A 24533-nucleotide genomic window follows, 5' to 3' on the forward strand; every position below is an offset into this window, starting at 1 on the left:
TTTCCCCAAGTTCTGGAGTCTAAGAGTCCAAGGTTGGGGTACAGGCCAATTCAGTTCCTGGTGAGGACTCTTCTTGGCTTGTGGATAGACACCTTCTCACTATGCCCTCATGTGGCAGACAGGATCGGTTCTGGGGTGTCTTCCTCTTCTTATAACACACCGGCCCTGCTGGATCAGGACCCCACCATATGGCCTCATTTAACCTTCATCACCTCCTTACTGCCATCACCAAATGCAGTCACATTGAGGGTTAAGGCTTCAACACATTAATAGGGAGTGGGGAGGAGGAGACAAACATTTAGTCCATTACAGGCCTCCATTTGGGCAAAACCAAGAAATCTTTTAAGGTAAGACCTCTGAAACTATACTATATATAACCAGCATGTTAGGCCTTTCCTGTGATCAAGCAGGTTTGGGAAGCACAGCTTTGAAATACTCTTTTCAATAGCAAACCTTAGTTTTGTTTATTTGAATGACTTTATTTGGTACTCATCCTTCAGTAATAGTTTAACTGGTTAAAAAATCTGGACTTAGTTATAGACTCAGCATCCTGAATACTTAACCTCACTGTCTCTGATTTCCACTGCTGCTGTTATGAGTTGTCCTTCTTGTCAGATGAACTTTTTCCCCACTGAACTGTTTTCCCCTTGGTATCCCGCATTTTTACCATGAGGCGCCTAAACCATGGGACTCTCTTTATTTATTCTGCTTTGGGTCTGTTGTGATTCTTGAATCTGAACATTAATAACATTTATTAATTTTGGAAACTTGTCGCTACTGTCTTTTTAATATTGTGGCTTCCCAGGTGGCACTAGAGGTAAACAACTCACCTGCCAATGCAAGAGACGTAGAGACGTGTGTTCAATCCCCGAGTCCGGAGGATCCCCTGGAGAGGGCCATGGCAACCCACTCCAGTATTCTTGCCTGGAGAATCCCAGGGACAGAGGAGCCTGGTGGGCCACAGTCCACGGGGTTACAGAGTCAGACGTGACTGAAACGACTTGGCACAAGCGCACACACATGCTCCCGCGTAACCTTTTTTTCTCCTTCTTAAATTCTGATTGTGTATGCACTCGATTTTTCTCACTCTACCTTCCATATATCTTTTAGAGAAAAATTTCCATCTCTTTGACTTTGCCCCACATTGTAGGTAAATTCTTTAGAACTACATTCAAATTCACTAAATCTGTCTTCAGTTCGGTTGTATCTTCCACCTGACCCATCCATTTTGGATTCTTTAAAATTTAATTTCAACAATTACATTTTTTATTTCTCTAATTTCCAAGTGATTCTTTTCCAAATTGATGTTTTTCTTTTTTAAAAAAATATTTCAAACATACTTGAGTTATTTCTACATCGGCTAGCTACTGCTGCCTGACAAATTGCCCCCATACTCAGGGGCTTAAAACAACAATTATTTATCATGACACACATTCATCCGTGGGCTGGGGGCAGCTCACCTAATGTGGGTCAGGCTCAGCTGGGGCAGGTCTGTACAATGAACTTCATCCTCCTATGAGGACAAGCAAACACATCCTTCTCTGTGTAGAAATTCGTGGAGACAAGTAGGAGCACACTCAGGGCCTAGCCTCACAACTGGAACACATCATTACCAAAGCTACAGGGGCAAACCCACACTGAAGAGAGGGAGGACATACTTCCTGCCTCCTCGGGAGCACCAACTACTAAGGCAGAGCGGCAGAGAGATGTCAAGGTCTGGGGCCCGAGATGCCAGCCTCCACACGTTCTGATCAGACAGTCCCAAAATATAAATCCTTGGGGTTCTAGTCCTGCTGTTAGTTGTTTCTCACTCATGGAAGCTGGTCTTTTCCTAAACCTAAGTGCATGTTCAAACTGGCTTTGTCTATGAGAATCCTTTGTTACTTGAGCTAAGTTTTCCTCCAGAGAATATGTGTGTTTATCTCCATCAGGCACCTGGAGACACTACCAGCCTAAAATTAATTTCTCATCTTGAGGTTTCCTTGACCACAGGATCCTGTAGACTCATGCTCCACACCTGCATGACAATCAGCCTGGGATTATACATTCTCCAGGGAGGACAGTTGTTTTCCACCCAATAAAGTTCTTCTTTGCCTTCTTTTGTTAGATATAGAGACAGAAACAGGAAGAGCAGAGAGACAGAAAGAGGTAACAAATTATTCACATCAAGGCCAACCTTTAGGAGAACCGATCATTCAAAGGAAAAGTTAGTTATTTTTTAATGTAGAGAGTCTGTATGAAAATAATTATTCAAGCATATATAAAAAAGAACAAAGAACGGACACGTCAGTTTGGTATAAGGAAGGCTACTTCTTTCTGGAATCAATGGGGAAATATCCCTTTTGAGGGTCTGTTTGCTTGTGTCCATTGATCCCGTTTTATATTTAGAGGAAGACTTCATTCCTCTTCAGCCTTTGTGTCAAACCCTTGCTGATTTGCTTTTTCTCTTGCTCAGAAGAACAAATTATGAATGAAATATGGAGTCTGGAAGGCCAAACTTGCCCACTCACTAGTGACTGGCCACAGGTGCATGACTTCGCATGCCGGCTGGTTTTCTCATCAGGAAAGTGGAGGTGGTGACACAAATGAGGCGGTGTAAGTTACAGGTGATGTGCACAAATACAGTGGTCTTGCCTTATTCCATTTCAAAAACGTTTGTCAATATCCCACTGCATCCTCGGGCAACTCCTGAGCTGTAGCATCAAATGAACTTACCCGAGGAATATTCCCCACTCAGAAAGTTACAGCAGCCTGTGCTGGGAATGCAGTGGAGGAAATGAGAGGGGGACGCAGCATGGAGAAGAAGTGAACTTACCCCCACAGTGCTGGTCATAGGTTCTGGTTTTGTCTGACTAGACAGGCAGTAGGTCAGACAGATGCACTGTTTGGGTCCCCATGATGCTTCATTCACCCCATTTACTCTCTGCTTTCCTTTCTGGTCATGGTCATTCCTTCCCACAAACCTGTGCTTCCAACTGGTTACCTGTTCGTCCTGTGGGAATCCTTTCTTTAGTGTTGGGTAGGCCAAAAAGTTCAGTTGTGAGATGCTACAGAATGCCCAAATGAACTTTTTGGCCAACCCAATGTTTGTTGTAGTGAGTGCATCTGTGATGGAGACAAATTCTCTCGATTTTTACCTGAGATATCTTTATTTCATTTTCACTTATTAACCAAATTTTTGCTGAATATAGAATTCTAAGTTGATAGTTTGTTTTCTTCATACATCCATTCAGGGCTTCATTCCATCATCTCCTGGCCAACATTATTTGTGATGAGAAGCCAGCCATTAATCTTATTGTTGCTGTCATTTAGTTGCTAAGTTGTGTCCAACTCTGTGCAACCCTATGGACTGTAGCCCACGAAGCTCTTCTGTTCATGGGATTTCCCAGACAAGAATACTGGAGCAGGTTGCCATTTCTTTCTCCCAGGAATCTACCCTACCCAGGGATTGAACCCACGTCTCCTGCATTGGCAGGCAGAGTCTTTACCACTGAGCCACCAGGGAAGCCCCACTCTTTCTGTAGCTCCCGTGAACTGAAGTCTTTTTCTCCTCTGGCTGCTTTTACAAATGTCTCTCTCTGTCTGTAGTTCTTAGTAGTTTGATTTTAATGCTGCTACATGCAGTGTCTTTGTATTTGTCCTACTTGAGATATATTGCAGTTTGGGGATCTGTAAGCTAATGTCTTTCATTTTATCTATAAACATTTGTGTATGTATCTGTCTGTGTATGTAAGCTATAAACATGAATTTATTTTGATGTCCCCACCTCTAATCCATGACAACATGGATCATTCTGCCCCCTCTCCTTGTTTATCTGTAACTCCTCTTGCAGCACTGATGCACCTGGCCTTCTGTTATTTACTTGCCTACTTATTCAATTCCAACATACTCGTATCATGGTTTCAGAATTGTTAACGTGTATTCCCATGGGGGAGAACTTTATCAGCTAGAGCGCAGTGCTACACACAGCTCTTTTGCCTTCAGTCTGATGGAATCTACTCATTTCCAAGGTGAGTGAGCTCAGCATGTTGTGCCCCTACCCCTTTCAGTGAGGTTACTGCACGCACTGATATACTTAAATTCTCATGCTGCACTTCATCCTGGGGTCTCCTGACCTTCTAAATGGTCTTTTTAAAATTTATGTACATCAGTGTTTACGCTCTCTGGTATAAAGTTCTGTGGGTTTTTGCGAGTTTTTAATATGTCATATCCACCATTACAGTATTAGAAAGAATAGTTTCACTGCCCTAAATTTCCCTGTGCTTCACCTCTCCTGCATCCACCAGCACCACCTCTACTTCAGACCTTCCACCAAATCCCTGGCAATCATTGTTTACTTTCGCTGTAGCTTTGTTTTCCTGGAATATCATATAATTGGAATCAATGTATGTAGCTTTTTCAATCTGGCTTCTTTCACTTAGCAATACACAACTTAAGATTCATTCACATCTTTTTGTGACTTGATAGCTTTTTCCTTTTTATTGCTGAATGATAATTCCATTCAATAAATGTAATGCAGTTTATTCATTATCCTATTGAAGGACATCAGGGTTGCTTCTAGTTTTTTGAAGTTATAGATAAAGCTGCTGTAGATATTCACATTTAGGTTTTTGCATAGACATAAGTTTTGAAGTCAGTAGTGTAGCCACCTAGGAGTGTAGTTGCTGGTCATGTTGTAAGACTGTGGTTTTGTAAGAAACTGGCAAACTGCCTTGTAAGACAACAGCTCCAACTGTAGCATTTTTCATCCCCACCAGCAATGAGTGGGAGTTCCCAGTGCTCTCTAGCCTCACTAGCAGTTGATATCATCCGTTGCTTATTTTGTCCATTCAAATTTTGTCTGTTATGCTACCTCACTGTTGTTTTAATGTACATTCCCTAATGAAAAATGATGTTAAGCATCTTTCCATATGTTTCCTTTTCAACTGTATATTTTCTTTGGTCAGGTGTCTTCGTATCTTTTATGTTCTCTAACTTTTGGGTTTTAAGCGTTCTTTCTAACTTTTGGATACCAGTGTTTCATCAGATACATGTTTGCAAATATTTTCTCTCAGTTTGTGGCTCATATTTTCATTCTTAGCAAGACTTTCACAGAGCAGTTCTTCACTTTAATTCTCAAGTCTCAGTTTAATTCTTTAAGTCTCACTTGTCAAGTATTTTCTTTCCTGGATCATGCTGTTTGTGTCCTATTTTAAACATCATCACCAAACCAAGGTCATGTAGATTTTCTCCTGTCTACTTCAAGAAATGTTAAAACTATGCATATTATATTTATCTCTGTGGTTCATTTTGAGTTAATTTTTGTGTAAGGCATAAGGCCTGTCTCTAATTTTTTGGTTTGTTTTTGTATTTGAATGTCCAGTTGTTCATTTTGACACATTTATTGAATGGCTATACTATCTCCATTGAATTGCCTTTGTGCCTCTGTCAAATGTCAGTTGACTATATTTGTGTGGGTTCATTTCTGGATCCTCTATTTTTTTGCATTGATCTTTATACCAGAGAGTGTATACTATGCAGGGTCTTTTCCAGTGAGTCGGCTCTTCGCATCAGGTGGCCAAAGAATTGGAGCTTCAGCTTCAGCATCAGTCCTTCCAATGAATATTCAGGTTGGATTTCCTTTAGGATTGACTGGTTTGATCTCCTTGCAGTCCAAGGGACTCCCAAGAGTCTTCTCCAACACTACAGTTCAAAAGCATCAATTCTTCAGTGCTCAGCTTTCTTTATAGTCTAACTCTCACATCCATGCATGACTACTGGAAAAACCATAGATTTGATTATATGAACCTTTGTCAGCAAAAAATGTCTCTGCTTTTTAATACACTGTCTAGGTTTGTCATAGCTTTTCTTCCAAGGAGCAAGCATCTTTTAATTTCATGGCTGCAGTCACCATCTGCAGTGATTTTGGAGCCCAAGAAAATAAAATCTGTCACTGTTTCCAATTTTTCCCCATCTATTTGCCATCTAGTGATGGGACTGGATGCCATGATCTTTGTTTTATGAATGTTGAGTTTTAAGCCAGCTTTTCACTCTCCTCTTTCACCCTCATTAAGAGGCTCTTTAGTTCCTCTTCACTTTCTACCATTAGAGTGATATCATCTGCATATCTGAGGTTGTTGATATTTCTCCCAGCAATCTTTATTCCAGCTTGTGATTCATCCAGCCTGGCATTTTGCATGATATACTCTGCATAGAAGCTAAATAAGTTAAATAACTTTTATCTGTTATATAACTGATATCTGTTTACCAACAAATCCACTTTGGGCTTTTGTTTATTTTCTTGGTTATGGGTCACATTTGCCTGCTTCCTTATGGGGGAGGATTTCTCCCAGCTTTACTGCCCTGGCCCTGCCTTCATCTGCATCACTGCAGTGCATCAGGGGAGGCCCCAGAGAAAGAAACAGAGCCTTGCATGACGGGGGCTCCTTGGAACCCAGTATCCCTCCCACCAGCCCAAGGGCAGGTGCAATACAGGCGTGCATGCTTAGCCACTCAGTCGTGTCCAACTCTCTGGGACCCCATGGACTGTAGCCCGCCAGGCTCCTCTGTCCTTGAGATTTTTCAGGCAAGAATACTGGAGTGCGTTGCCATTTCCTTCTCCAGGAGATCTTCCTGACCCAGGGATCAAAACTGCATCTCTTGTGTTTCCTGCTTTGCAGACAGATTCTTTACCCAGCAGGTGCAAAGGGCTTGTTACAAATCCTTCCACTTTATAGGAGGCATGCTCCTCCTCCTGCCCCTCCCCCTGCCCCTCCTCCTGCCCCAGGCACAGGTGAAACAGCCACAGGTCCCTCTGGTCCTGGGAGGGCTTGGCTCTTTGTGGAATTCTTTTGGGTTTCTTTGTCTTCAGCTGTCTGCTGTTTTCTAAAATTCTCATGTTGCTTCTCCAGCTTGCTGTCCTTATTCAGGTGGGAGCCACAATCGCGCCCTAATCAGAAGCAAAGGCCTTTTCCTCCCTGTCCTCCTTGCCACCCCCAACTCACCACTGTCTCTTTGGCTAGAGCTCAGATAGCTAGTCCACTCTTCCACAAAGGCATGGCCGTTGTCTGGAAGCCCTGTGGGTTTTTGTAACTGGCACATGCCCATGGGGCAGACAGATGTGGCAATCACTCAGCACTGCGTTTCTGTTTCTGATCTGCGCGACCGTCCTCCTCATCTCCAAAGCTCAGATTTGCTTTTACAGTTTGCCTCAATCTACGTATCACTTTTCTGCTGTTTCCACTGAACCGGGGGCCCCTAAGGGCAGGGCCTGTGTGGGCCTTAGATCTGACTCTCCAGGGTCCAGCACCAGGGCTGGTTGATAATATGAACACAAGTTGGACTCACGGACGAAGAAACAGATGGCGGGGAAACTCCTCTCCCCACCCCTATCCCAAATCACAGCCCCCAGGGGACACCAGCATGTCCAGGGCCTCCTGCACCCCCCACAGTTGTAGTGCTCACAGCCTTGACCTGGACAAGGCCCTCCATGTGTCTCCCTGGTGGGGAAGGTGGCCAGGGCTGGTGGGCACTCTCCCTGGACCTGATCAACCCCCTCCTGCCACTGGCCCATCCTTCTCACAACCCCTTCAGGCCGATGCTGACCAAGCAGTGGCCCCTCCCACGCAGTAGACAAATGATGGAGGGCAGCTTTGCATTCTCAGCTGCCAGAAAAAATGGCGGGGCTGGAGCTGAGGGCGTGGAGAATGGGTCAGGAGGTTACCCCCGCCCCCAGAGGACATCCTTTCACCCTAAAGGAGTGCATTGTCCCTGCCTTAGCAGACCCCAGAAGCTGCCTACCCTGACCTGGGTGAGGCCCATGATCCCCCGGTCAAGGAGGATGTCAGAAGGCACTTCATTAGGGGAGGAGGTCCTGCCTCAGGACCCCTGTGGGTCCAGCAGCAGGAGCGGGGGCCAGGCAGGCGGGCGGAGAGAGACTGGCAAGCCAGGGGAGCCCCGCCCCCTCCACTCAGATTTGAGTTCTGCTGGGGCCCCGTCTTGGTTGACTGGTGACCTGCCCCCATTAGAGGGGGCAGAGGCCACCACCTCATGCACGATTTCGCCCCCTGCCCCCATTGCCACAGGAGAGTGCCTGTGCTGTCCCACACAGGCCCTACCACCCCAGAGCTGAGTGCTGTGTTTCTCCCCAGGGAAGCGGCTGCCACTCTTTTCTAGCCGGCTTTGCTTCTCCAAGGAAGAGAAGAACACTGTAAAACGAGCACCCCGAGGTAGCCCCACCTCCCCTCTCAACACGGGGAGGGGGCTAGGAATCAGCACCCCCATGGGCCAGGCCACCAGCAAGGGCCGTGGAGCCTATAGCCAGGCCGGGTTCCACTGCAAGCTGGAGTGTGCAGCAGGAGGGTGGTCCTGCCCAGGACACAGTGTCTGGGAGGTGGGGGGAGGCAGTGGTAGGGATGCAGTCGTGAGCACCTGCTAGATGCAGGATGTTTCCCCAAGCCTGGGGACCGGCAGGAGTCACACTGCAGCCCTACTGGGAGCTGCTCCACAGACATGGCCAGATGGCAGGGGTTGAGAATAGGAAGAGAGTAGGGGCGCACAGCAACAGGGCAGCACAAGCAGACTGCCTGGAGGAGGTGACAGCTCATGGGTGAGAGATGGCTGGGCCCATGGGGTAGAGGGCACCACGGCTGGCTTCAGCCTTCAGAGGGGGCTCAGAGGGTGTAAAGGGGCTCCAGGGTCACTACAGGGGTCAAGCCAGAGTGAGCTTACCCTCACTTAAGGCCCAGGCCTGGGCAACCCAGGGAGGATGCCCTCAGGGCCCAGTCTGGGCTACATGGGGGCGGGATGACTTTGAAGCTTGACCCTGCCCACTTCAGCTGTCCCCACCCCACGGGTGCCCCACCCACCCCTGCCTGGCCTACTGGCACCTGACCATCCTTGTCCTGCACTCACGCTCATCACTCCTTACCTGCAGAGATCAAACCCTCCAAGGACAATGTCGAGACCTGCACCACCCCTGGCTGCGTGATGGCAGGTAAGCCCGCCTCCCTGCCGCGTGTTGCCCTGGTTAGGGGGGTGGCGGTGATGGTGGTGTAGGCACTGCCCAAGGCCAGGAGGAGCCACACACACATATATACACATATGCACACACATATATACACACATATACACACATGCACATACCTACACATATACACATACACCCATATATACACATATACACACACACACACACACACACACACAGCGCTGGTGCGCAGACCCAGCTGTGAACATAGGCAGGGACTCCTCTGCAGGTGTCTCATCCCCTGTGCCGCCCAGGAAGCCACTCCCTGCCCGCTGAGGCCCTTGTGACCACAGCAAAGCTAGCACAGGGACCCCACATGCTCTTTTTCGCATTTACAGAAAGAAGATCACACAAACACACACTCTCGAGTTTTCTCCCAGGAATTCATCTTAAAATTGGGTGCCATGTGCAGCTATGTGCAAATAAAACTCAGTGAAAATGGTACAAAGAAACACTAGTGTAAGAACTCAGCAATGTAATTCTTCGGCCCACACTGGGGCCGTGGAGAGACCCCTGTAGTGCTGTCTCCTGCGACGTCCCGGCCACAAAAAGCAGAAGGTGAGGGAGGGTCCTGGGTGGGGTTCCAGCCTGGCCAGCCCAGCTGAAATCATCCCACCACTGTCCCTACCACTTGGGGTTCTGGGGGCAAAGACAGCCCTCCAGCAGGAAATGAAGCCCCGTGGTAGATGACAGCCACCATCCCCCACAGACACAGTGACCCGTTACAGGGCTCTGGGGCAGGGCCAGCATTGAGCACTTGCTGCAAGCCAGGTGGGCTCAGACCACCAGCATTGCAGATTTGCAGATGTGGAAGGGGAGGATCAGAGCAGTCACAGGGGTCCAAGGTTGTGTGGCTGATAACTGGAGTCCCTAGAGCTGGGGGCTTCCCTGGTGGCTCAGACAGTAAAGAATCCACCTGCAGTGCAGGAGACCTAGGTTCAATTTCTGGGTTGGGAAGATCCCCTGGAGAAGGAAATGGCAACCCACTCCAGTGTTCTTGTCTGGAGAATCCCATGGAAAGAGGAGCCTGGGGGCTACAGTCCATGGAATCACAGAGTCAGACACGACCAAGCAACTAACACACTAGAGCTGGAGCCCCTGCTTACAACTGCCCTGAGGTCCCAGGGTGACTAACGCTCCCAAGGGCACTTGGCTGTGACTGAATATCTAACTGCCCATCGGGCTGTCCACACCGGGTCTCCCTTTGCAATCCCTGGGGACGAACAGCTGCCAGGATCCTCCAGAACATGGACCCATCCATGGAGCCGTGTAACGACTTCTACCAGTACGCATGCGGGGGCTGGCTGCGGCGCCACGTGATCCCTGAGACCAACTCGCGCTACAGCGTCTTCGACATCCTCCGGGATGAGCTGGAGATCATCCTCAAAGGTGAGCACAGCCTCCACCACGGGGAGCAGGGAGACGGCCAGCAGAGCCCTCCTCACCCAGCAGGCTGGGGAGACGGAGTCCCTTGGGATGAAGCCTCACCCTGGGCTGGGACTTTGACCCTTCCCCCCCACCAGCAGTCACCTGAGGCCTCTGTTTGGCTTCTCTGCCCGCAGCGGTGCTGGAGAACTCCACCACCAAAGACCGGCCGGCCGTGCAAAAGGCCAAGATGCTCTACCGCTCCTGCATGAACGAAAGTGAGTGGCCAGTGGGGCTGCCCTGCCAGGACCCTGTTCTAGGACTCCACGGCCCTCGGCAGAGCAAGGGACAGGGCACCACTCCAAACTCACCTGGGGGGACCATGTGCCCTGCCTCCCCCATAGGGTCCAGGCTTCCTGCAAGCACGGGCTGACTGCCAGCTACCCAGAACCAGCTCACCCCCTGACCCTTGTGGACGACATGTGTTCAGGCTGGAGGGAGATAGTGAGGGATGCATGTGTGTGCATAGATGTGAATGTATATCTATTGTGTGTGTGATTCTGTATATATGCGTGTGTAGGAATGTGTGTGTATACATTTGAATGTGAATTGGTGTATGTCTGTCTGTATTTATGCATTTGTGTGTATGTGTGTATACATATATATGTGGATATGTGTATTTAGTTTTTGTGTGTGTCTGTGTATGTGTGTGCGTGTGTCTATATACATACGCCATGTGTATGTCTTTGTGTGTATAGGCATACGTGTTTGTGTGCATGTCTTTGTATGTTTGTGTGTTTATGTGTCTTTGTATGTGTATGTATGTATATGTATATGTGTCTGTGTGTCTGTGTGATTTGTGTGAATATGTGCATGCCTGTGTGTATGTTGGGGGCGTGTTGGGGGATTTCTCGGGGCGCTGGTCCCTATTAAGAGGATTCACACACTTGGGCCCCTCCGGCCATCTTCCCTTGGCCACCTGCCATGGAGCTTTCAAGCCTAGCCCATGCTTTTGGCTGCTCTGGGGACAGTTCCTTGGTGCCAGGGCTCAAAGCTGGCTGTTTCCCCAGGGTCTCTGGAAGGAGGGCCTTGCTCCTGGTGTACCTGAGAGCTGGACTTGTGGGGACCCCAGCATCATCTGGGTATCTCTGTGCAATCTCTGGCTGGTGCACTCCCTCCTCCCATGGAAACAAGAGGTCACCTGATCTGGTCTGGCCAGCACCTGCCAGGTGAAGGCGGTGTCCTCGGTTCCCACATGTATAGAGTTTCTGACCTGAGAGACCAAATCTTCAAAAGGACAATGCCAGACTGAATATAAAAGTACAGGTGTGACCCATGGCCTGCAGCCTGGTGGCCAGTCCATTACCTATGGGAACCAGCCCAGGAAGCCAGTGCCTCTTGTCACAACCGACCCGAGACTGCCAGGACTCCCTCAGTTTTGAACCTGCTCTCAGCTTGGGACCCAAGAAAGCAAGCCCAGTGTGCCCTCACCAGCCATGTGGGATACCATACTTCTCACTCCCCCAGTCCCTGGCCCCCCTCCCCCTGGACTGCTCCCCCACCAGCCTGCTCTCAAGCCCATCCAGATCAAGTGGCTGGCCAGTCCCTCCCAACCCGGAGCCTCTGCCTACTCCACAGGCCTCTCTGTTCCCACCCACACTGATTCTTGACCCAGGCTCTCCCAAGCTTCCTGAACCACCCCACTGGGAGGCTGTGTGTCAAGCTCTGTCGGCAGTTCAGCCACCCGATGCTGGGATTGGAGGGCTCGAGGACTTCCCCACCGTCGAGTTGGTCCCCCACCCCTGCCCAGAGTGCTGCCTGGGCCTCTTGAGTCCCGCCTGCTCCAGGTCACAGCCCCCAATACCCTCGTCCTGGTGGTACCTGGGCTTTCATCAACCCTGGTCCCCTCCCCACCTGTGTCCTGTCTCTGCTCTTTCCAGGGCCCCCACATGTCCCACTCTGCAGTGTCTGTGTAGGGAGGGTCAGACATAGTGCTGGGTGTCAGCATACCTGGGTGTGCAGCAGGTGTCACACACATACACACACCCCTCGGGCATCAGGTGAGTGATCACTCCCTCCCCTTTCAGGTGAGATAGAGAAGCGAGACTCACAGCCCCTGCTGAATATCCTGGAGGTGGTGGGAGGCTGGCCAGTGGCCATGGACAAGTGGAACAAGAGCGTAGGTAAGGCAGGGCAGGTGGCCCTGGGCCTGGGGCTCCTTGGAGCCGAGGCCTTCTAGGCCCTAGCTGGGGAGTGTACAGCAGCTGCTAGTGGGCTCTGAGTGGCCAGTCCCTTCCAGCTCTACAGAGCGGCATCCCTTCCAGAGCCCTAAGGAGAGACCCAGGGCTCCAGCTCTCAGGGCAGGCTCTGCTTCCCACACCGTTGTTCCCTGTGGACAATGTGGGGAAGGGCGACCCCAAGCCCCACTCCAAGGCCCACTGGTGTGCTTGTTGCCACAAGCCAGGGTGTCCTACACCCCCGAGTTCTGGGATTCCCCATCAGACGAGGGGCTGGGCTAGACCCCAAGGCCGGCCGGTCTCCAGCATGAGGCGCTGACCCTCAGGCCCCCAGTGGGAGCTGGAACAGCAGCTGGCCGTGATGAACGCACAGTTCAACCGGCGGGTGCTCATCGACCTCTTCATCTGGAACGACGACCAGAACTCCAGCCGGCACATCATCTACGTACGAGCCAGGGGGCCGGGGAGGCGGGGCTCCACAGGGCCGGGTGGGCCTGATGTGCTCCAGGGCCCTGCTCTCATCCACGCCTGCAGTACAGGGACCAGTGCCAACCATCTGGGTTTCTGGGACCCAGGTCCTGACCAGGAGTAAGCCCATGTGCTGAGCTGGTCTTCGGGACACTCTGTCCAGGCCTTTGGCACCAGCTCAGAAAGTCTGACCTCAGACAGCTACCACTGGCCACAGCTAGAAGGCCACAGAGGACCCGTGTGGAATGTGCCCTCACTTTGGGGGGCGGGAGAGGGTGCCCAAGGCTGTGCAGGTGGGCCTCCCCTCAGCCCACCCACAGTCCAGCCCAGGGCAGGAGTTGGGGCTGCATGCATTCCACATGGAACTCAGGTTCCTGCCAGGCACAGTCTGGGGGAGGGGCGAAGCTGGGGACCTAGCTCCGTGCCCAGGTTCCCATGCTCTGTCTGCAGATAGACCAACCCACCCTGGGCATGCCGTCCCGAGAGTACTACTTCAAGGAGGGCAACAACCAGAAGGTGAGTCAGGGACTGCCTGATGCTGGATCAGCCCGGTACCCCCGGCACTTTCCTGTCTGCCCCCTCTGCTCCGGGTGCCCCCTGCATGTCACTTGAGGGCCCCCTGAGGCCCAGCTCCCTGTGTGTCTGCCCCACCCTTGTCCCACAGCTAGCCTTTGTGGGCACCTGCATTGCTCAATCCCGGTGCTGAGTGCTGGACATGCAGACGTGGACCCCTGTCTTTGTCACTGTTGCAGGGGTGCCCCTGGACCCCTGGCGCCAGGTTTGGCAATCAGCTCAGCCCTGCAGCCCCGAGGGGCACACCCTGCCCGCCCCCTTGTCAGGGCAGAACTAGAGTCCATGCGGTCAGCTCAGGGCCTGTAGAGATCTGAATACAGCCACCAACTAGGCCTGCTTGTGCATGCAGAAGGAGAGAAATGGGGAACCAAATAGTGGCTAGGACAGGGCCAGTGAGGGGAAGAGGGGGAAGTTGGAGAGGAAAGACTGGGAGTGGGCTAGGAAGGCAGGAGATGACATGACCCATGACCTGGAAGCAATATGGTGGGCCTCCCGCAAGAGGCAGGCTGTGAGCTAGACTGTGAAGGATGGGACCAGCCAAGAGAAAGGACAAGGGTGACCAAAAGCAGGACCTGTGGAGGGGCCATGGAGTGGGAGATCAGACCAAGGAACCCAGCTCAGAGCAGCAGAGGCTGGAGCATGTGGATGGGCTCACACCTGGCAGCCAGGGAGCAGAGGCCACCACCACTAGCCTCTGGGCAGTAGCCCAGCCTGACACCAAGCAGCTGGGAGGAGAAGGCCTCTGTGGTTCCTGCCCACAAATGATGGGCCACAAAGAAGGTGGGTCTAAGACGGCGCACGTCCTCAGGACTGATTCCCAGTGCCCAGCTGAGGCCAGCCTGGTGGGGCAGCCCCCCTGAGCCCTGGGCCTTTTCCAGCACCTACTGTGTGCCCCGCACTTCACACGTGGCTATGCGGTCCTCTGGATTAGGTCTCAGGCCCTGGTCACACACAGGAGGGATGGAGTGGGAAGCCCGGCCCTGAGTGCCTGGTGCGGGTCACACAGGCACCATCCACACAGAGCTCGCAGCCACCCACCCAGGCTTGGTGGGGAGCGTGAGCCCCAGCGCTGAGGGCCCTGTTCTGGGAGGCACAAGCTGTCTGGAATGCCTGCCCGGGTGAGCACCTGAGGGCTGCTCTCTGTCATATGCCCACCGCACCCCCACAGAGAGCACCGTGGGGGCCATGGCAGCCGAGGCCACCAGACTTTGTCCTGCGTCCTTTGGCCCAGGTACGGGAAGCCTACCTGCAGTTCATGGTGTCGGTGGCCATGATGCTGCGGGCGGACTTGAACCTCCCCGAGAACAGCGGCCTGGTTCAGGAAGACATGGCCCAGGTGCTGGAGCTGGAGACGCAGCTGGCCAACGTGAGGCCGCGCCCCAGGTGGGCGGTGCGGGGGGGTGCCACGCCGGCCCCCGTGACCGCCCGCCCTGCCGCAGGCCACGGTCCCCCAGGAAGAGCGCCATGACGTCACCGCCCTGTACCACAGGATGGACCTGGAGCAGCTCCAGAACAGCTTCGGTCTGAAGGTGAGCCCCGCCCCCGCCCACCCACCTCTCCTCTTAGCCTGGATACACCCCCCTATAGGGGCCGAGGGACCCCCCACATATGCCCCCCAAGAAGGGCCATACACCCCCAGAGAGGGGCTGAGGGACCCCCCACATACACCCCCCAAGAAGGGCCATACACCCCCCGAGAGGGGCCATGGGATGGGACCCCCCCACATACGCCCTCCAGGAAGGACCATACACCCCCTTGAGAGGGGCCGTGGGACCCCTAGATATACCCAACACGGATACTTCCACACCAGGACAGTCTAAACCTCAAGACACCCCCAAGAGGGGCCTTGGGACCCCTAGATACACCCCCACCCCCAAGAGGGGCCGTGGGACCGGTCACTCAACAGGGACACCTTCACACTGGAACAGACACCAGCTGGCTATCTCCGGATGGAGGGGCTGCCCTCCCATGAGGTGGCTGCTGCAACGTCCCCAGTTTTCTGAGCGGGAAACAGCCTGAGAGGGGTTGTAGACTCACCTGGATGAGTTGGGCAGACCCCCACCTGGGGCTTTCTGTCCCCAGGCCCAGCTCAGGACCCCCACTGTGGCCAGACCCTCCAATCCTACCCTCCCCACTGGCCAAGCTTCATGCTCAGCACCAGGGGCTGGGGAGAGGCAGCCCAGCCTAGGAAGAGAGGAGATCAGCTTTGGGCCCTTCCCCACCCCCAACTCACCCAAAGCCTGCTCTGGCCACCCTGAGCAGTCAGAGGGGCCTCCCCCAGGGGGAGGAGGGACAGGAAGGCCGTTCTAGCCATTGCCAACTAAAGGTGGCAACTGAGGCCCAAGTCAGAGGGAGGAGGGTGCATGCAGCTGGGGACAGAACCAAGTCAGCAGGAGGAAGGCAGAGGCAGAAAGCTCCTTCCTCTGACCAGAAAACCTGAGTGTTTGGAGCCACAGAACATGAGGGGACTCAGGGAGCAAGAGAGGAGGACTTGGGGAACAAGACAGGACTCAGGAGAGGCCCCACCCAGGGCTCTGAACCTGGTGCTCTGGAAGGCCCCATGGCACCCAATCCTACTCTTCCTTCCCGGCTCTCAGCCGTGGCCCGCTGTGACACCCCTCACCCACAACCCACTCCCCAGCGGGCATTTTCAGGGCCAGCCCTGCTCTGGCACTAGCTCCATCCATGAACGAAGAAGGCAGCCCTGCCTGGAGCTCAGGTCAGGAAAAAGAGAGGTGGCCTGCACAGTATGTCAGAGGGCCACCAAGGTGGGGACAGAGGTACAGTGTGTGCTGAGGTCCTGAGGCCAGGGCTGCGGGATGTCTGGGGGCAAGTGGAGGCCAAGGGGGAAGGGTGGACCGTGTCAGGCCTCTGGGGCTGTTCTGAAGGCTCTGGCTGTGATGGGACAGGACTTGGCTCACAGAGAAGAGGACTGGCTGCTGAGGGCACAGGGAGGGGAACCGAGGGCCAGAAGCAGAGAGACAGGTCAGGAGGCTCATGCACAACCCAGACAGGTGGCAGCCTGGGACCATCGGCAGCAGAAGTGCCGAGAGACCTGGCTTGTGGGTTGATTTGGGAGAGAGATGGGGCAGGACTTACAAATGCACTCAACACGGGAAGTGAGAGGAACAGAACTCAAGATGGCCAGAAGTTGCCCAGGAGATGGCCCCAGAAGAGCAGGGGGCATGTCCAGGAACCCAGAGCTCAGAATGTCTGGATGATAATGGGTTTATAAAGTTTAGAACTGCCACATGTGAGCACATCCACTCAGCCCCCATCCTGCTCTTCCCCTGAAGCAGCGCTGTCCTCCTCCCACCACACACTCGTACCGGCTGCCCTGTTCACATTCCCTGGGCGAGCCAACATCTCACCTCACCGGGGCAGCAGCGACCTCCCACTCATCCTGATTGCTGTACGATCGACCCTGAGAACACACAACAGTTTGTGCATCTTTTCTACTCTTGCTGCACCTCTGGGTCAGTTCCAGTTGAGGACTTTTCTGAGTGATGTTGCTGCATTCATTCTCTTGCATGTCCTTTAGCACACACACGCAAGCATCTCTGTCAGGCAACCACCCAGGGGCACAGTGGCCAGGTTGTAGGACACAGGTCATTCCAAAGCCATCATACCCATTTACACTACCCAACAGGAGTGAAATGCTCCCTCTGGTGCTTGGGTGTGCCCATTCCTTCCGTCCTAGCCCGTCCAGGGATGTGCTGTGGAATTCTGAGTTGGATTTGATGTTCCCTGAACTACTCCACACCATCTGGCCAGCGATGACCCTCTTTTCCTAAGTGTCTGTTCAAGTCTCTTCCCACCTCTGCCTTCTTCTTGCCGGTTTTTAGTTCTTTATAGACACTGGATGTGATCCCCGGGCCAGTTTCTGTGTATCGAATGTCCTCTCCAACAGGCAGCCTGATATGTTACTCTCATACTGGTTCTTTTTTATTAAGGAGGTTTAAAACAGTCCAGTTTATCAATTTATCAAAGTTGGATGGATACTGTCTCTCTGTCTAGCGTTCTTTGCATTCTGCTTAAGAAATCTTTGCCTGTCCAGGTCGTCTAGGTCAAAGTCTACCTTGAGGTGATTTTACTTATTTATTTCTTTTTGGTTATCCTGGGCCTTTGCTGCTTCGAGCAGGCTTTCTCCAGTTGCAGGGAGTGGGGGCTGCTCTTCACTGCAGTGCGCAGGCTTCTCACTGCAGTGGCTTCCTTGCTGCGAAGCGCAGGCTCTAGGCTCGCCGGCTTCAGTAGGTGCAGCACATGAGTTTAGCAGTTGCAGTGCATGGGCTTAGTTGCTCCACAGTGTGTGACATCTCCCCAGACCAGGGATCGAACCCATGTCCCCTGCACTGGCAGGATTCTTATCCACTGCACCACCAAGGAAGTCCTGATATTTTATGTAGAGTGAGAAGGAATTGTTTCATTTCCTCCCTGTGGCCATCCGGATGATCTAGCACCATTTACTGAAAAGACCCCCCTCATCAGCCCCTGCGCTGTGTGCCGCCCTTGTTAAAGCCTGAGTGTCTTTGTGCGCCTCTGCGTGCGTGTCTGTGTCTGTGTGTTCGCACCTGCGTGTGTTATCTCTGAACTGCCTTCGGTTCCACTGGTCTCTGTTTATTCACAGCACCCACTGCCTTTGTTGCTACAGCTTTATGATAAGTTCTGATGTCTACCAACTCTGTTCTTCAAGATCAAATTGATTATTCTTGAACTTTTACATGTCTTACAAGATTCAGAGTCAGCTAGCCAATTACACACACACACAGACACACACACACACACACACACAAAGCTGCTGAGATTTCCATAGGGATTGCTTCAAATCTAAGTGTCAGTTTGGAGGAAGGTCAACATCTTTACAAAGTTCAATCTTCTGATCCATGAACCTTCCATATACATTTACTTTTATATATTATGTTTTCTCTTGTTTCAGTAAGTTTTATAGTTTTCTATGTCAAGGCCTTACATATCTTTCAATAGATTTATTCCTAGGTTTTCTAAATATCATTGCCAATGGTATAATTCTATAATATGTCTTGTGTGTTCCTGGTATATATTAATAAAAATACTTTGTATATAGCAATTTTACTCAAAGTATGTAGTAGTTCCAATAGTTTATCCTTTCATATTTTATATACACAGAATCATATCCTTTATGAAAAATGTGTTTTTTCATTTTCAATCCTTACGATTTTATTTTTTTTCTTATCTTATTGAACTGTCTACGACTCCTAGCATAATGCTAAAGTCATGACAGTAGATACCTTGTTTCCTTCCTGATCTCAGCAGGAAAGCTTGGTGTTGCAAGCTTTCACTTAATTTTGCTTGCTGTGGAGTGGGGTTTTATTTGTTGTCACTGTTCCTGTTGTATTCATCGTTCGGTCACTCAGTCATGTCCAACTCTTTGCAACACCATGGACTGTAGCACGCCAGACTTCCTGTCCTTCACCGTCTTCCGGAGCTTGCTCAAACTCATGTCCATTGAGTCAGTGATGCCATCCAACCATCTCATCACCTGTCGTCCCCTTCTTCTCCTGCCTTTAACCTTTCCCAGGATCAGGGTCTTTTCTAATGAGTTAGTTCTTCGCATTAGATGGCCAAAGTATTGGAGCTTCAGCTTCAGCATCAGTCCTTCCAATGAATATTCAGAATTGATTTCCTTTAGGATTGACTGCTTTGAGCTCCTTGCAATCCAAGGGACTCTTAAGAGTCTTCTCCAACACCATGGTTCAAAAGCATTAATTCTTTGGTACTCAGCATTCTTTAGCCTGTTGTATAGATCATTTCATTAGATTATGGAACTTATCTCCTATTCCTAATTTGCTCAAAGTCTTTATCATGAACAGATAGTCCATTTTTAAACAACTTTTCCACCTCTACTTAAATTACCATGTGATCTTTCTTCTGTATTCAGTTATCATATAGAATAACACTGATTTGATTTTCAAATGTTACACCACACTTGTATTCCTGGAGTAAATCTAATTTGGCTGTGTTGCATTATCATTTTATATTGGTATGGATGAATTCTAATTGCATTTTTAAGTTTTTTTTTTTTTTGATGTTTTGATGTGAACCATTTTTTAAAGTCTTTATTGAACACACTACAATATTGCTTCTGTTATATGCTTTGGTTCCTTGGCTGGGAAGCATGTGGGATCTTAGCTCCCCAACCAGGTTTTGAATCCACACCCCCTGCTTCCGAAGGCAAAGTTTCAACCACTGGACTGCCTGGCAGGTCTTTAGCCTATTGTTTTCTTTTCTTGTAATATCCTTATTTGATATTAAGATTATTCTTCATCTCATAAATCAAGTTGAAACAGGTTTTTTCTTTCTCCCTTCTCTGAAAAGTTTGAGTGACATTGACAATATGTCTTCCTTAAATGTCAGTATCCACAGGAAAAGCCAGATAAGTCTGGAAAATTCTATGTGAAAATATTTTAATTAAATATCCAGTTTACTACCTTTGTATGTCTTTGGGCTTCCCAGGTGGCTCAATGGTAAAGAATCCATCTGCCAATGTAGGAGACGCCAGAGACATGGGTTCAATACCTGGGTTGGGAATATCCCCTGGGATAGGAAATGGCAACCCACTCCAGTATTCTTGCCTGGAAAATTTCATCGACAGAGGAGCCTGGCAGGCTATAGTCCATGGGCTCCAAAGAGTCGGGCACAACTGAGCCATGCACACATCCAGATTATTACACATAAAACTTTTTTTCTGTTTCTTCTTTTGTCTTTGCTAAGTGCGCTTTTCCAGGAATTCTTCCATTGTACTTGAGTTTTTTCAAATATATGGCATAATCTCTTCTCACCATTTTTAGGCTTGCGATAATGTCATCCACCCTTTTCTGATTCTGATTACCTGCACTTTCTCCCTGAAAAAGTGAACATGTTAGCCAGTCATGTCCAACTCTTTGCAACCCCAAGGACTGTAGCTCCTCTGTCCATGGAATTCTCCAGGCAAGAATACTGGAGTGGGTTGCCATTCCCTTCTTCAGGGAATCTTCCTGACCCAGGGATCAAACCCAGGTCTCCCTCATTGCAGGCAGATTCTTTACCATCTGAGCCACTAGGAAACCTGCCTTCTCCACCAGAATACTCTCTGGTAGGGGTGGGTTTCTTGGATGCCTAAGAACTGTGTCTACCTTTCCACCTCCCCTTCTTTCTCCCCATCCCTCTGTCCCCAGGGATTTAACTGGACTCTCTTCATACAATCCGTGCTATCCTCTGTCAAAATTGATCTGCTGCCTAATGAAGAAGTGGTGGTCTATGGCATCCCCTACCTCCAGAATCTTGAAGGCATCATCGATGTCTACTCACCCAGGTAGGGCCAAGGAAGGCCCCAAGAGGCCTCGGCATCTTTCCCCCGCTCTCTACTCCTCCCTAACAGCTCCTTCTCTCAGGAAAGGATCCAATAAAGCATCACTCTGAGGCGTGAGGGACATGATGGGGGTAAATGCTCGTGGCCAGTGGAACTTTATATTAGAGATGCAAACCCCTCCTTGAGGCATCCAGGGGCAGGCAGGATGTATGTGGGTGTCATCTTGGATGTGTCCTCCACCACCCTGAACTCCCTGCTTGGTGTGGAGCCTGCTGTCCAAGGGCCGGAAACCTCATCCTCTCCCTGGGCAAGCACCACCCACCTGTTCCATCCACTTCCCTGTGCCTCCTATCCTAGGACCATGCAGAACTACCTGATTTGGCGCCTGGTGCTGGACCGCATCAGCAGCCTGAGCCAGCGGTTTAAGGAAGCGCGTGCAAGCTACCGCAAGGTGAGTGACACCCCACCTCCGTGCCTCTCCCCACATGCCAAACCTGGCCTGCCACTTGTCCCTTTATGACACTGACCACCTGCCATGGGCCAAGCACCAAAGTCCACCCTGGGGTCAGAGCCATAATTGAGGCTAATGAGACACTGGTCCTCTTGGGCCAGCTGAACAAACCTTGATCTGCTCTTTAAAACCAACCAGTAAGATGCAAAGGGAGTGGATGAGGGCAGGGAGGGCCTCTCCATTAGACAGTAGAGACCTTCAGGCAAGATGACCCAGGCATGAAAAGACTGCGGCCAGATTCCCCAGGAGCAGAAACAGCCAGTGCAGAGGTCTTGGGGCAGCAACCCCAGGATCACATGGGGGAAGGAGGGAGATGAGGTGGGGGACCGGCAATTGTGGGCCAGAGCAGCTCTCAGGTCCCACAGGCACTGAGAGCCCCAGGGGTGTTAAGAGTGGTAGCCAGGTTGGGGCAGCCAGGCTGGAGACACTAGCAGCCAAGCTGGGGAAGAGAGTGGAGCCTGAAGCTCAGTGGAGAGAGGCTGAGTCAGAGTGCTTTGGGGTCAGGAGACCCCACAACCCTGAAGTGTGGGCCCAGATGCAGGGCCAGAGTTCCAGGCTGGCCAGGACTCAGGGCCGGAAATCTGACAGGGGAAACGTTTCCATCTTGTGCTCTGTGTCCCCAAAGACAGCAAACATTCTCACTGCCACTTTGGAGATTGGAAAAGTATAATCAGGCAGTTCCCTGGTGGCTTAGACGGTAAAGAATTTGCCCGCAATGCGGGATACCCAGGTTCAGTCCCTGGGTCAGGAAGATTCCCCTGGAGAAGGAAATGGCAACCCACTCCAGTATTCTTGCCAAGAGAATCCCATGGACAGAGGAGCTTGGTGGGCTGTGCCCCGTGTCCCCGAGGACCACAAGCATTCCCATCATCACTTTGGAGATGGGAAAACGGAGCCCCAGGCAGCTGGCAGCTCACGGTTGAGCTAGACAAGGCCTCCAAGGTCAATGCCACCCTGTGCTTTGGGTGGGGCTGGACTCCTGGAGAGCAAATAGTCAGGCCAGGAACAGGGGACAAGGAGGGCCCCCGGCCTCCATAGGCCGGCCTGTGCCGGGAGCCCCACCCTCCAAACCACACACTGTCTTCCCACCCCTGGGGGTCAGGGTTCAAAGGGAGTGTCTGAGTTCCCCCATGTGTCCCACTGGTCCCTGGGCACCCTGGGGCCGAGGCCAGGGAAGTAGGTTTTGGTAAACGTGATGACGACATGAACCATGCCAGGCACTCTATGGCACGACGGTGGAGGAGGTTCGCTGGCGGGAGTGCGTCAGCTATGTCAACAGCAACATGGAGAGCGCCGTGGGCTCGCTCTATGTCAAGGAGGCCTTCTCCGGTGACAGCAAGGACGTGGTGGGTGCTCCACGACCCATCCTGGGCCCAGGGCAGCCTCCCTGCAGGGACCTCCTGGCCCCTGGTCAGGGGGTCCTGCTTGTCCAGCAGGGCCTGTGCATACTGGGGAGCACATGTTTGCCCCAGTGCCCTGTCACACATGGGGATTCGGGGAAGTTGTGCCCCCTGTAGGACCCCTGATGGCCTGCCTGGGAGGGGGGAGAAGTTGTACGAGGCATGAGTCCAGGGCCCGGCAAGCCCCTGCCCAGGAGGTCGGAAGGTCCACCCTGGACAAAGCGCCCAGGGGGTTGGATCCTATCCCAAATCCCCTCCACATTCAGAGGTACCAGCCCCCTGCAGAGACCCAGTGCTGGCCCCCCCAGGCACCAGGGCCGTGCACTCCTGCAGGTCAAAGAGCTCATTGACAAGGTGCGGGCAGTGTTCGTGGACACTCTGGATGAGCTGAGCTGGATGGATGAGTCATCCAAGAAGAAGGCCCAGGAGAAGGTGGGAAGGAGGCCAGGGAGGGCGGCCCCAGTGTGAGGGCCATGGGGTGACCATCACCACACCCACTTCAGAGACAGGACAATGAGCAGGGGGTGGGGCTCACTCAGGAAGGGGCTTTGGACAGAGATGAGGCACCCCCAGCAAGGGGGGGAGGGTGGTGGGACGGCCACGGCTGCAAGGAGCAGGGGTCCCTCTGGGCCCGTGTGACAGAGGGCAGCGTGGCAGCTCGGCCCTACCCCCACCCCAGATCCCAGCTGGCAGCTGGACGAAGGTCAGTGGTGAAGGTCAGTCTCCAGTCAAGCCCTTTCACGTTCTGTCCCCATTAGCCTCCCCCCAGCCTGCAAGGAAAGCCAAGTCCCTTAGCCCCTAACCCATATGGTAGGGACAGAACCAGGATGCCCATGGCAGGGTGGGCATGGATTGGCCCCCTCTCCTACCCAGGCCATGAACATCCGGGAGCAGATTGGGTACCCTGACTACATCCTGGAGGAGGGGAACAAACATCTGGACGAGGAGTATTCCAACGTGTGTGTTCCAATGGGGCCCCCCAGTCCACCCCCAGGCCGGGGGCCCTCGAGAGCCCCACCTGTCCCCTCGCCCCAGTCCAACCTGCCCCTGAACCAGCCCAGGGGACCTTCGTTCCTCAACTACCAGGGGTGGACCCCTCCTAACTTAGTCATCTGGCCATGTGCCAGGGCTCCAGTATCACCTTCCGTTACCAGTGAGGAAACTGAGGCCAGGAGGGTCTCGGATCTTGCCCAGTAAACACACAGAGAGCCAAGGTTGGCCCTTAGTCCACCTGCACCCAGAGCCTGTGAGCCACGTGCAGGACTGCCTGGCGAGTCCTGAGGCCAGTCTGCAGCCGTCCTTGACCTCCCTTCCCCGCCAGCCTCTCGAGGACCCCGCACAAATGTCCAGAAATGACCACCTCTCTCCTATAGCTGAACTTCTCAGAGCACCTGTACTTTGAGAACGGACTGCAGAATCTGAAGGCTGGCGCCCAGCGGAGCCTCAAGAAGCTTAGGGAGAAGGTGGACCAGAACCTGTGAGTGGGGATGGTGTGGGGTGGGGGATGGGCCAGATGCCAGGCCAGCTGGGGAGGGCAGTGGTCTGACTCCGAGCCCCTTGTGCCTGCCCTCTGCTTGTGGGGCTCCAGGAAGAAACCAGGTGTTCAGACTGGCCCAGACCCAGCCCTGGCCATTGGCATTGCTGG

General features: G+C 52.1%; 1 protein-coding gene across 8 annotated transcripts in view; it reads left to right on the top strand.

Moving 5' to 3' along the window:
* MMEL1 (membrane metalloendopeptidase like 1) overlaps window positions 1-24533 on the top strand; it is a 38022-nt gene that overhangs the window by 9598 nt on the left and 3891 nt on the right. For 5 of the 8 annotated variants that reach the window (XM_059875550.1, XM_059875553.1, XM_059875554.1 and 2 more), the window contains exons 3-17: window positions 8130-8207; window positions 8915-8974; window positions 10235-10396; window positions 10570-10650; window positions 12460-12555; window positions 12936-13054; window positions 13528-13593; window positions 14819-15016; window positions 15090-15179; window positions 20844-20980; window positions 21335-21428; window positions 22706-22834; window positions 23222-23320; window positions 23762-23845; window positions 24262-24365. In XM_059875550.1, the coding sequence (XP_059731533.1) occupies window positions 8130-8207; window positions 8915-8974; window positions 10235-10396; window positions 10570-10650; window positions 12460-12555; window positions 12936-13054; window positions 13528-13593; window positions 14819-15016; window positions 15090-15179; window positions 20844-20980; window positions 21335-21428; window positions 22706-22834; window positions 23222-23320; window positions 23762-23845; window positions 24262-24365 (1597 nt within the window). The remainder of the gene's footprint in view (window positions 1-8129; window positions 8208-8914; window positions 8975-10234; window positions 10397-10569; window positions 10651-12459; window positions 12556-12935; window positions 13055-13527; window positions 13594-14818; window positions 15017-15089; window positions 15180-20843; window positions 20981-21334; window positions 21429-22705; window positions 22835-23221; window positions 23321-23761; window positions 23846-24261; window positions 24366-24533) is intronic. The other 3 variants (XM_024976519.2, NM_001193136.1, XM_059875551.1) reach the window with 2 other exon arrangements.

Source organism: Bos taurus, chromosome 16, assembly GCF_002263795.3.
Source record: "Bos taurus isolate L1 Dominette 01449 registration number 42190680 breed Hereford chromosome 16, ARS-UCD2.0, whole genome shotgun sequence".
Taxonomy (NCBI): domain Eukaryota; kingdom Metazoa; phylum Chordata; class Mammalia; order Artiodactyla; family Bovidae; genus Bos; species Bos taurus.